Source organism: Ciconia boyciana, chromosome 4 (assembly GCF_034638445.1).
Source record: "Ciconia boyciana chromosome 4, ASM3463844v1, whole genome shotgun sequence".
NCBI classification, from domain to species: domain Eukaryota; kingdom Metazoa; phylum Chordata; class Aves; order Ciconiiformes; family Ciconiidae; genus Ciconia; species Ciconia boyciana.
The window spans coordinates 31,100,660-31,112,877 of NC_132937.1; the positions used below are offsets into that span (position 1 = coordinate 31,100,660).

The window sequence follows — 12,218 nt, forward strand, 5'->3', positions numbered from 1 at the left end:
TATAGTGGCTGTTCATGAGACAGAGCCAAATTTAATCTGGCTCAGTTTGAAGAAATTTCATCATTGTTATTAGCTCCTTGCTGGGTATCTTTTTAAAGTTCTACCCTCTTATCTTGAAGTGTTGCCCATTACATTCACTAGACTAAAATTCTGTCCCCTTTTATGTGTAAGTTTACTAGTCATGACTAGCAATAGCTACACAGACCTTGTGAGGCTGCTGTGTTTTTCAAACAAGGTGTGAAAACACACATCACCTGAGCAATAGTGAAGAATGATGACTTCGTAGTGAAGTGTCTAACTATGAAGTGCCTAAAAATGTATGTGTGATAGGGAATCTTAAAAGTCTAATTTCCCTTTAGTTATTTATCATATTTTAGATTGGCCTGATCTTTTGACTTATTTAAAACAAAAACAAAAACAAAAACAAAAACCAAACAACCCAGGCCCAGATCCACCTAATATGGGATGAAATTGGTGATCACAGCTCAGTCCTCAGTGAAGAGGGCTGGACCAGGGAGGACTCTGCTGGCTCTCATTATCTTGTTGAATTTCTGCTGGAAAAGGTCCATTTCACACTGCAGTGAAGTGCACTTAGGGCAAGGAAGCATGGAGTACTAACTCCAGAGCTGAACACCATCGTTGTGTCCATACAGCACTGTGGCTGAGATACAGGGCTTACTAGTTTGGGGGAGCAAAACTCATCTCCCTACGCTGCATTAGATATACAGCCTAATATCTCCATGTGGTATACTGTGTTGTATGGGTGCCCAACCCTGTGCTATGCCTTCCCCAGGATACCTCTGAACCTTTCCCCGGTACTGCCCATCTCCCAATTTTCACCATCTTTCTATTAAAGCTGGTGAAAGCCATTGCCCTGGTTGCTGTGTTGCCTGTCGTGCCTGGACCAGCCTCTGCCTCTGGTGCCCCTGTCCCAGAGAGCACTCTCAGTGTCCCAGAGGCTCCAGCTGACTAGTGACAAACAGTTGCTCCGCAGTCTGTGTTAACCCCCTCTTAGAGGGCCAGACTCATGCAGGCAGTGCAATCACACAGCTCAGCGTGACAGCAGGTTTGTCACACGTTTCTTTAGTATGGCAATCACAAGCATCACTCTGTGTCACTAACTGAACAGCCTGCAGTAAGTCCAGCAACCCAGCAGTCTGGTTCCAAGCTCCCCTTTACATACTTTAAATGAGTTTGCTATATGCTGTCATGTATTTTTATTAGTTATCTTTAATCATGTCTCGATCATATGCCTTTTAATTGATTTAATTCATATCACAAATGGTATTCATCTATTCAGTTCATGCTATACCTTCCCCAGTCTATACATCTTGCTCCATCCAGGTGTCTTACATAAAGTTTTGTTAGTTCATTGATGGACTAGAGACATCCTGCCCATTAATCAATTATCTGTTCTTTAGCAACTCTTGCAGTTTCAGGTACACAGCTACAGTAATTTTGCTTCATATTTTTCAGGGCTCTATTTTGGCCTGCATACTGCCTTTTCCAAGTGCCACCATTATTTGGGGGTACATAAAATTTTGTGTGGTCCAGCATCCCTAAGAATCTCCACTAATTGTCTCAGAAAAAAGAAAAAACAACAACAACAAACAAAAACAACCAAAAAACCCCCTACCTGTAAAACTTTAGTGTACTATTTCTTGGTGGCTTCACAGCACAAAATAAGTAAACTGGACTAGTATAGATTGTATTCCCATCCCAACACTTTCCAACTGGATAGTCTTCACATGTTAAAAACCTTTGTGGTGTAGAGCAGTGGTTCTCCACGATCTTGTGTTCAGCCACTAGCAGAGAAAAGCAGTTTGTCCGTCATTACTGCCTCCTCCAAAATCTGACTGGTTGGTTCTCAGAACACTTGAGCCTGGAGCCACCAGGGATCATGAGAGCTCCACAGATCGTAGCTACCAACAGAATGTGTCTCAAGTTTAGACTACGCAGCTACAGTGATTATAGGATTGTATTATTGATGCTTCCTTCAAATGCCCAATGGCTGTTGTTTTCCAGGTGTTTTAATTCTTAGCCCATGATGAGTTTTGCCAGTATCATACTTGATTCTGAAGTAAAAGTAGAATGTAACATCTGCCACGTGCATTTCTATTTTTTGCATTTTCCTTATTTTTCTATACTTGTGTTGGGCTGTTGGAGCTAAAATAGAATAGAATAGAAAAATACATATTCTTAGAGGAGGAACAGAAGAAAAGAGAGATTTCACATATTAAGACCTCTAATGTGACATCCTACATAGTTTGATATGCGGCAGTATCTAAGTATGTTGCAGTTAATACTTAATATAGAAGTCTCAAGAAGGACAATCTGATGCCAGCTCTCCCAGAGTCTCCATTATTACATTTTATATATAGTTGAAGATTTTGGGAGCTATGCAGTCTTCCCCAAATAAATACATTTGTAAGATGCAATACAGGTTAGAAGGCCTTTAAATCATTTTTCTTCTTAAAATTAATTCTGTAGTGGAGATTGCACTAGTTTTAAGACTCCCATGATATTTTAACAAGGTTTTTGGCATTGTGAAGTCAGTAATGTGTTATAACAGTAAAAAGGATTTACAACTTGATAAGATCAGTGGGAGATGTTCACACCACCTACTTATGGCACATAACTGGGGGCAGCTGCCTTTCTTCACTGACTGTATTTACAGAGAGCTTGGATTCTCCACTTTTGGTCCCCTGAATCACAACAAAGCCTGATGGCTAGTAAGTCGAAAGTAAATGGTGTGAATTTTCTCTGAACTCTTCTCATGGTATCCTTACAGTTCCAAGTAGTAAAAAGACCTTCAAATGTTTATTTCTGAAATCAAGAAGCAGTGTAAAATTGCCAGTACAACTCAAACAAATAAATCACAGTCCTTCTGTCTTTACAGTTAGAACCCAGGCTCTCAACAATGGTTCCACTGTACTCTCTGAAGATGGGAAGAGATTATGAGATACGAGTCCGATCAAGACAACGTACTTCCGAAAAATTTGGGGAGTTCAGTGAAATCCTTTATGTATCTTTCTCTCAAACAGGTGTTGAATTTGTTCATTGTGCTGAAGGTAAATAAGCGAAGTGCAGCAAAGTGTTTTTATAACCAGGCTGTCTTTTTGTCTTTTCAGTGTTAGGGTTTTTTTTCTCCTTACCGTTGACGTTGTATGCTTGAATGGATTGATAATTCAGCCTACTACATGAAAATCATTTGGTGAGTGTGTATTTGGTGTGTATTTGAAAATATAGTGTGTATTTGGTGTGTATTTGAAAATCATTTGGTGAGTGTACAAATTCCATATACAAGTTCAGAAGTAAACTCAGCAAGACTTTCCCAGCTCATCAGAGAGCAAAAATACAGATAGCTTTAAGAATCAGAAATAATAACTGCTGTTGCACATCTTATAGAGCCTAAAATATAGTTAAATCTCATACTTCATCGTCGAAAATGAGCACTCCAGTAGTGAAGAGAATTGTCACTTCTATTAAAGTGTTATACTGCTAGCTAAGTTTGTTACCAGAATGATGTGCTTTTCTGATCTGCCCAATACTATCAAGAACAGCATTTTTCTGATTCTTGCTTCTGTCTTGTACTTGTTTTTAAAGTGCTATTAAAGACAGAAGAAGAAACAGCCATTGAGCACCACATTTTTTCTATTAAAAGAATGAGACAGTGCCTTTTCCTAAAGCATTCTCAGGTCTGAGCTACTAAATTAACTCTTCAAAATATGAGCTCTTCAGCAAGCTATTTTAACAAGCTGCTTCACTTAATTTTCCAGAGTATTAGTGGAGGTGTTAAATAAAACCACCCATAACTCTTATCTTTCAAAATCTTGCTAGATTGGCCTTTTTAACTCTTTGTATTACTAGTTTTCATTCCTAATTTATATGAACAGCTAATGTTCTGTCCACGTAGCATTATTTTGTCAAGGTTTTCATATGAACTGAATTAAGTTGTCAAGGTTTTATATGAACAAAATTAAAATACTATGAAAATCTAAGGCCATCATACGAGCACAGTTTTCTTCAGTCACTACAACCCAAATTCTGCAAGTTGATCCATATCTATACATCTCACACAGCAGCACTGATCTGATTTGATGGATCAGTTCTCCACCATGTACTGCATTGCTGAATCGGGACATAAGTTGGAAATTCACAAAGGAAAATTGAGAAACCATAAGATGGTCTGGCAAAATTTATTCTTACTTGTTTTGTATTTTACCCTTAGGAACACAGAATTGAAATTGAAATTTTCCATGTTGAAAGTTAAGTATTTAAATTCAAATGTAATATTCTAACTTTTTGAAGCAGCTGGACATTCACAGGTCTCACTGACATGACAAGGAGTTACTGGTTCTCCATAAATAGGGACCTGTCAAACACAGACATATCCAGATAGGACTTTACTCACACCTGAAAACATGTCCAGTCAAAATCTAAGCTGGGAGCACAGGGCTAAAACTGGTACCTGAATTCTGCCCCCCACCTTCCCCGCCAAAGGATGTATACTTACGTTCATGTATAGAATTCTAAAGCTTTCTGTCCAGTACTCCTTGGCCCAAAAAATGAGTGAAGTTTGTATGGAAAACTTAAAATCAGGAACAAATGAGAAGATTCTAAGACTACAGCCAGAATAAATTTCTCTTTTGTATTCTACAGTGGCAGCTTAAGTATAATGGAATTGCCAATATTTGAAAGATAAAACATTTCCTTTATCAGCATTGTTCTTTATTCCTACCAAATTGCATTTCTCAATCATCTTAATTCTCTGGTGCTTTTTGGCACCACTGTATTTTAGTTTCTGTGAGAGAAGAGGTAGTTTGCCTAGGCTTTAGTATGCTATTAATAATGTTCTCTCAGCTTGGGCGAACAAACAGTAACATGGTCTGCGGCATTATATGTCGTCAGGACTACTGGTAGCATGCACCAAGCAGGCAGAATGTTCCTCATGGCTGGTTTTGCTACATATATTGTCTGTACTAAGATCTCATTTATACTTAAAAACTCAGTCTGTTTTTGCAAGGAGTCTCAGTGGACTCACAAATGCAGTATGCAAACTATTGAGACCAAAAGGGTATTTTTATTTCTGCTTAACACAGAACTTTCACATTTAAGTAACCAAAAATTCTCCTATCAGTTTTTATGACTTTGGAATCCTCAGGCAGCAGAAGAGTAGGTTGAAATTAAAGAAGCAACAGAGACGCAGATTCCTGCTAACATGTTTTTGTTCTGTTGTTTCAGAAATTGAGTTTCCGTGGTTCTTAGTTGTTATCTTCGGAACATGTGGGCTGGCCGTAACAGTGATCTTAATCCTGCTGTCTAAACAACCAAGGTAGAGAGTTTTTATTTGTCAGATGTTATGTACTTGTAGCTTAAAAAATAGGGTGCTTCAATTGTTTCAAATCTCGGGGACTAGAAACTATTTTGAGGATTGTCATCCGTTCTCATAAGCTACATGGATGCTGGCATATGTACGTACTGGGCCTTCAGCAATGAGAATCTGATTATGTTGACAGCTCCTGTTCCTTTTAGATTGCAGAACATTTTATACTACAGTATTTACTTAGCTAATTTACTTAGGCTTTGAAGGGGATTGGTTTTTTTAGTCCATTCAAATTTTGTAAATACTATTTTTACCCACATACTGTTCAAAAGTTTCACACAAACATATGTCTATATATTTGTTTTTGTTCTTAGACTATTCCACTAATCTCTGACTATTTCTTCATTGAGCCAAGGGAAAGAGCTTGAGTCATAGGGGAGTATTTGGTCTCTGTGGATAGACTGCAGCTCCTATAAATAACAGGAATAAAATAAAACAAAGCACAGGATTGTGTCATTTATAAAAATTATAAAATGGTGTCATTTATAAAAATGAAACAATGACACACATATAAAGATGACAAAATGGTCTCAAAGTGAATTCATCCCCTAAAATGTGTGTTCAGGGATGGGTTTTGGCAGAATAATTCAGCTTGGATGTCATACCAGTACTGTCCTAGACTATGGAGCAACACCATGGTCAAGCCCCAGTGCACACATGCATGTTGTCAGTGGTCTTGTATATACACTTCAAAAAATGAACACTGAGGTGTTTTGCACATACCAGCATAAGGACAAGTCACTGAAATGAAAACAAGATGGTGCAGTTGGAGCAGCTCTAAAAAAGTAATTTAGGCAAGCAGCACTATGTTTTGGCAGAGCTTAATGTCAGGAAGCCACTCCCTGCAATAGCATTCTGATCCCAGAGTTAAGAGCAAGGCTCCTGATACAATGCGTGACAAAACTGATACAATGCATGACAAAAGCTTGGAGTGTCAGAATGGGACAAGAACAACTTGGGGCACCAGGATCTAACTCAGGTGGGACCAGGAGCTCGCTCAGGTCAGCACACTGAGCAAGGAGCGGCTTGGTCACAGAAGATCCTGAGGGCTGAAGCATGTCTCTGATCAGAGCTCATTAATATCTTCCATGCTAATCATGACTGCTGGAGGAGGCTTTTCTCCACTGAGGACCCTTCATCTGGAAAGTTTTTCTGGACCTGTGGGCCTGTACCCTTTCCTTCAAACTGGTGCACGTGGTGGTGGGATTGGCAATGTATTCTGCAGAAGAGCAGGCTGCATAGGTTTCCAGTAATGCAAAATATGCAGGCTTGGTTTCCTCCTCTATCTGAAAAGATACCAATTCATATTTTCCTCAATTTTGATCTCACAAGATCTGAACCAGGCTCCCTCCGACAGATGCCATAGGGTTAGGCCATACTCTTTTAGAGTTAGGAGATGTAGGCTTGAATTATGCAAGGCTAAGAAAGGAGCAGAGTGTAATTCTCCCTCCTGAATGATTTCTCCAGGCAGTGAGTGGTAAAATCCTTTGTCTGTTTTGTTAGAAGCAGTGCCCAATCCTGTCAGAATAGCTGATTTGTGGATTCAACTGTAAGTGCAAATCTTAAAATAGTACTCTAAGAGCCCAGCCAGTGCACAACTAACACCACCCCTCCAGGGGATAGGTGGAAAATTACTGGATTTCTGGCTCTCATTGAGGCTTGCTGGGCAGAACTTTGAGGGTCTGCCAAAAACAAAAACAGCTGGGGAATTTGGGCCTGCCATAGTTAAGCAGAAGTTGCCTAAATTTCTCTCTCACACTTCTTAAGACCCCTCTGATCCTCTCTGGACCTCACCAAGGTCACTAACAATGCAGCAAAACTAATATTCGGATCTACCATTCCCACAGCTTACTTTCTAAAATAGGCAAGTAACCCAGTATAAAGAGAATGCTGAATTTTCCTTTTGGGAAGTACAGTTTATCTGTTTGCAAAAGAAGCAGGGAGAGTTTATCTGTTTGCAAAAGAATAGGCATGACCTGCTATTGTTGGATTATTATTAATGGAAAATCATCCTTCTATTTGGGTTTTCTTTTTTTTTTTTGGTCCCCTCAAAGAATTATAAATTCATTTTATGAAGGATTAGAATAATATGTATTTCTACAGGTATGTACATGCATAAGCAAGTTACTAGTTCTTTCTCTACAAGGGTAAAACCCTGTTGTTATTATATATTACTTGTTACATTAATAATTCAGAAAACAGAAGTGTCATAGAGATGGCAAAATACCAGCCTAAATTTTTGCAGTTGTGTTTCTGTTTTATTTATTAGTTCTAAAGTAATTCACTCTTTTCTCCAACTCCCTTTTTCTATTCCCCCATTTAAATTTATTGGGCTTATGCAAGACTACTGTGTCCCTGAAAAAAAAATTTGGGGGAAGTCACTCTGCATACTGAGGCTTTTATCAGGTTCCTTTGAAAATTAATGTAGAAAGGGAAACTATTCACAGAGCTCTAGGAATTTATTCTCTTTCTATAGAGCATTAAATTATCAAAGACCAGAGTCCAAAATGGATTCCCGCATAAATGTATGTAATTTCAACAAGGAAGGCTGCAGAAAACTTGGTTTTTTATTTGCAATGAGAGAAAACAATCATTCTTTTCCTTAGCACTATTTGAAATTGAATCTTCAAACATTTCAGTTTTGAAGTAAATAAGTATAAATGCAATGTAAAGCTCTCTTCTTTCTAAACTCCTCATAAAGGACCACTGTCAATTAAAAGCCATCATTTATTTTTTCCAGGTTAAAAATGCTGATTTTTCCTCCTGTGCCAGTTCCAAAGATTAAAGGGATTGACCCAGATCTCTTGAAGGTAATATTGTGCTCTAAAATCTGCAGTGGGGATCATTGTAGTAGTAGTAGGTGACAATTGTTGTCCCAGGCAGAACAATTTGGTAGGAAAAAATTACAACATGGGGGAGTTGCCACAGAACTAGTTTTCATAAAATAATAAAAAAACCCCTTTCAAGTACTACATCAGGTAGTTACCTTTCCTTAAGTTGACATCATAAACAGCACAAACATTTTTATTCTTTCCTTTATAACATTATTTTTTTCTTGCTTTATAGAAAGGAAAGCTAGATGAAGTGAACTCCATCTTAGCCAGCCATGACAACTACAAGACACAGCTCTACAATGATGACTTGTGGGTTGAGTTTATTGAGTTGGACATAGAAGACCCCGAAGAAAAAAACAGAGTCTCAGATACCGACAGGCTCCTGAGTGAAGATCATCTGAAATCACAGAGTTGCTTGGGAGCAAAGGATGATGATTCTGGACGGGCCAGTTGTTGCGAACCAGATATTCCAGAGACAGACTTCAGTGCAAGCGACACATGTGATGCCATCTCTGATACTGATCAGTTCAAAAAGGTAACTGAAAAAGAAGAGGATCTCTTGTGCCTTGATAGAAAAGATAATGATGAGTCACTTCCAAGTCTTGCCAACACAGACACCCAAAAGCCGCATACTAATACTCAGTCCAAAAATAGCCAGTTGTGGCCACCTTTTGCAGACAGCATTGACTCAGCTAGACCATCGGTCCATACCCAGCTAAGTAACCAAAATTCACTGACAAATACTGACTTTTACGCACAAGTGAGTGATATTACTCCAGCAGGCAGTGTTGTACTTTCACCAGGGCAGAAATCCAAGGTGAGGAGAGCACAGTGTGAAGGCTGCACAGAACAAAACTTCACCATGGACAATGCCTACTTCTGTGAGGCAGATGTGAAAAAATGTATTGCTGTCACTTCCCACGACGAGGATGAGCCACGTGTTCAGGAGCAAAGCTGTAACGAGGACGCTTACTTCACCACAGAGAGCCTTACCACTACCGGTGTCAATCTTGGAGCTTCAACAGCAGAAACCCCAAGTTCAGAGATGCCTGTCCCAGACTATACATCTATTCATATCGTTCACTCTCCACAAGGCCTTGTGCTCAATGCAACTGCACTGCCTGTGCCAGACAAGGAATTCAACGTGTCTTGTGGCTATGTGAGCACAGACCAGCTGAACAAAATCATGCCGTAGCTCTTCTTTGACTAGGTGTGTGCAGTATTTCACAGCAGAGAGTCAGCTCAGGCTTGTATGCTGAAACCAAAATGAAGTCTAAAAGTTTCTCGTGGTTCTTATAATTTTATCTGAAATGTTGCAACATAAAATATTCATCAAAATATTCCTATTGTGTTCTGTAAATATTATCTATGAATTTGTCTTGAGACTGTTTTACTAGCAGTGACTGTCTTGTTCTTGTGGGTGTTGATTTTTGTGTTACTAAACATTGAAATTGCTATGTTTAATGTACAGGAAATCATGCATTTTGATAAAGCTAAAAATCAGGTGGTTTAAAGTCTAAGAATTTAGTAAAAATCGTGCTGTTGGCAGAGATCTTTATATCAATAATTGGGAACTGAACATATAGGTGGAAAAACAAAAGTAGTTTGAATAAATAACACATCTATTTTGATTTATATAAATTAATAAAATATATTTTAATATTTTAGTCATAAAAACATAAGCTTTTTCTATTACATTACACACTGTAGTTCAATTATGATGACCCATCTAAGGAATGTAATTGCTGCAATCTTAAAAAGGAGTTTTCTGTTTTATAAAAGTTTTGTTTGCAGCAAAAAGAAAACAGAGATTTTTACAGAGCCATTTTATACCTCCAAAGAACCTGTAGAGAAATTTTGAAATATTGTAGAAACTTACAGTAACTGATTCTATTACTTTTTATGGTAACTATAATAGAAATATACATTCAATTTAAAGTTTTGTAGAAAACTTTAAAATGTACAAAATATTTGGGCAAATTATTCTGTTCTTCATCAGATTCTGGTTAATGCTAATAATATACTATTTTATAAGCAAAATTTTGTTGACCACAGTATTAAACAGTGTGCAACTATACTTTCACTAAAAATTTTTGAGAACACATGAATAAGCTCTGGTGACTTAGCAGCATAATCTCTTCACATTTGACCAACTTCTGAAGCCCTCCTACAGCCAAAGGTATCACTACATTTATTAGTTTGCACCATTAGTTTGCGTCTTGAATAAAAAAATAAAATAAGGACTTCAGGAGTTAGCCAGTAGTTCATTTTTAAAGATATAACAGGATTAAAAGACTTCAGTGGAACAAGGGAACTGAATACAGTATTGTTCAAAAGTAGTTTTCATTTTTGCAGCCTAACAGCATCTCCTCTGACCATATTAGGCAGACTTTCAGGAGAGAAAACCAAAACTCGATGGGAAAGCTCTCTTTGTTCTTACGTATATTAAGAACTTGACAGAGCTTTGCAATGAACTATTATTGCTTCAGAAGTTACCTTCCTAGGCCATGGTTTCATCATAGCAGGGTTCTTCTTAGAAACTAAATAGGGACATTCATTTCTTTGGCCTGACCTGAACATAAGTGTATGAAGTGCAGCGAATCCAGGTCTGACTCATGATGTCTCCCACTGAACTCACTGATGCTCTCTTTGTGACCAAGGGCTACAGGACTGGGCCCAACTATCGGGTGGGATTTTTAATTTTAGCACGTACTTTATGGTAAATGTGCATTAGATATTCTGCTAATTTGCTGCTATATGTTTCTAACAGCTACATTATTTAGTTTCATATAAAATTTCATAGATGATAGACACTAATGCAAGTAATGCCTATATGTGTGTTTGGAAGAAGTTTCTTACTCTGTTTTTATTGCCAAAAATAGTTAAATACCTCAATCAAACTCAGAATGTCATTTTGGTACTTTACTGGTCACACAAGCCATTATACGCCGGTCAGAAGATGTGTCTTTTCAATTTCTATTTAACTTTCCTTATGTCAGTGTTTTGTTTGTTTTTCTCAAAGTTTAATAAATGTATTGTCTTTGATCTGTCCTGACACAATGTGTTTTATTGCAGATAATTAAATTTTAATGGAAAATAGATACTTTATCAGGAGAAATCAAGTATTTCTCATTGAATAAAGTAAAATGCAGCTTTCCTTAGAATAGAAGCAATGCCTACTGGGATCAGTGTTTTCACTGATTGATATGTATATAGTTAAAAATAGAAGCATGGACCTAAATTTATAGATGGAGATAGGACATGCTGTACCCAGAACTGGCCAAGACATGTTACTAATTTAGCAGACCAGTTTACCTTTGGCTGGAACAGCCTGTGGTTGCAAATAAATAAGGTGCACTAGTTCAAGATTTACACCTACAGTTGAATCCACAAATGAGATATTCTGACAAACCTCGATGGTTACTTGTAGTGATAGTTAAAACCTAGCAGTATATGAACTCTGAAATGTCAGATAGTCTGTCTCTATGGAAAATGCCGTATCTTGAGCGTCTCCCAGTGTGTAATTTCATAATGTACTACTGCCTCTCTTCTCAGTCTAGAGGTAGGGAGGGAGCTGTTGGAGGAATCCAATTAGACAAGGGTAAGCCCTTTCCTCCCAAGGGAATCGGTGTGTGATTCAGTTCCTCTACACAGAAGTCCAGTACCATTTAAGGTATGTAATCGGGCTTCCAGGTGCTGGTCCAGAACAGCACAGGTCTTGTGTAGATTCTGTCTTATCTAAAAGCCTGAATGATGGTAGATGTCCATGTTTTGGCAGTTGAATTGATCCCCAGTGGAAGAAAACAGCTCCGGGAATGTAAATGTCTTTGTTTCAGGTAGGTCTAAGTTACCATTATAGTTAATAGTCTAAAGAGCTACTTAGCTGACCAGATACAGGTGTCTCCTTTAGGTGAGCTGATTAGGGCTCTCCACTCTTCAAACTAGAATGGGAGCATGGACGTCTTGTTCACATTCAGATACCGAGTATATTTGTTAAT

General features: G+C 38.1%; 1 protein-coding gene across 2 annotated transcripts in view; it reads left to right on the forward strand.

Annotated features, from left to right (window-relative positions):
* The window catches only part of GHR (growth hormone receptor), a 137,094-nt gene extending 125,821 nt beyond the window's left edge, over positions 1 to 11,273 (forward strand). For both annotated transcript variants that reach the window (XM_072859876.1, XM_072859875.1), the window contains exons 6-9: positions 2,900 to 3,071; positions 5,245 to 5,335; positions 8,127 to 8,196; positions 8,453 to 11,273. In XM_072859876.1, coding sequence (XP_072715977.1) covers positions 2,900 to 3,071; positions 5,245 to 5,335; positions 8,127 to 8,196; positions 8,453 to 9,415 — 1,296 coding nt within the window. In that variant the 3' untranslated portion in view covers positions 9,416 to 11,273. The remainder of the gene's footprint in view (positions 1 to 2,899; positions 3,072 to 5,244; positions 5,336 to 8,126; positions 8,197 to 8,452) is intronic.
* Positions 11,274 to 12,218: the final 945 nt, after the last annotated feature.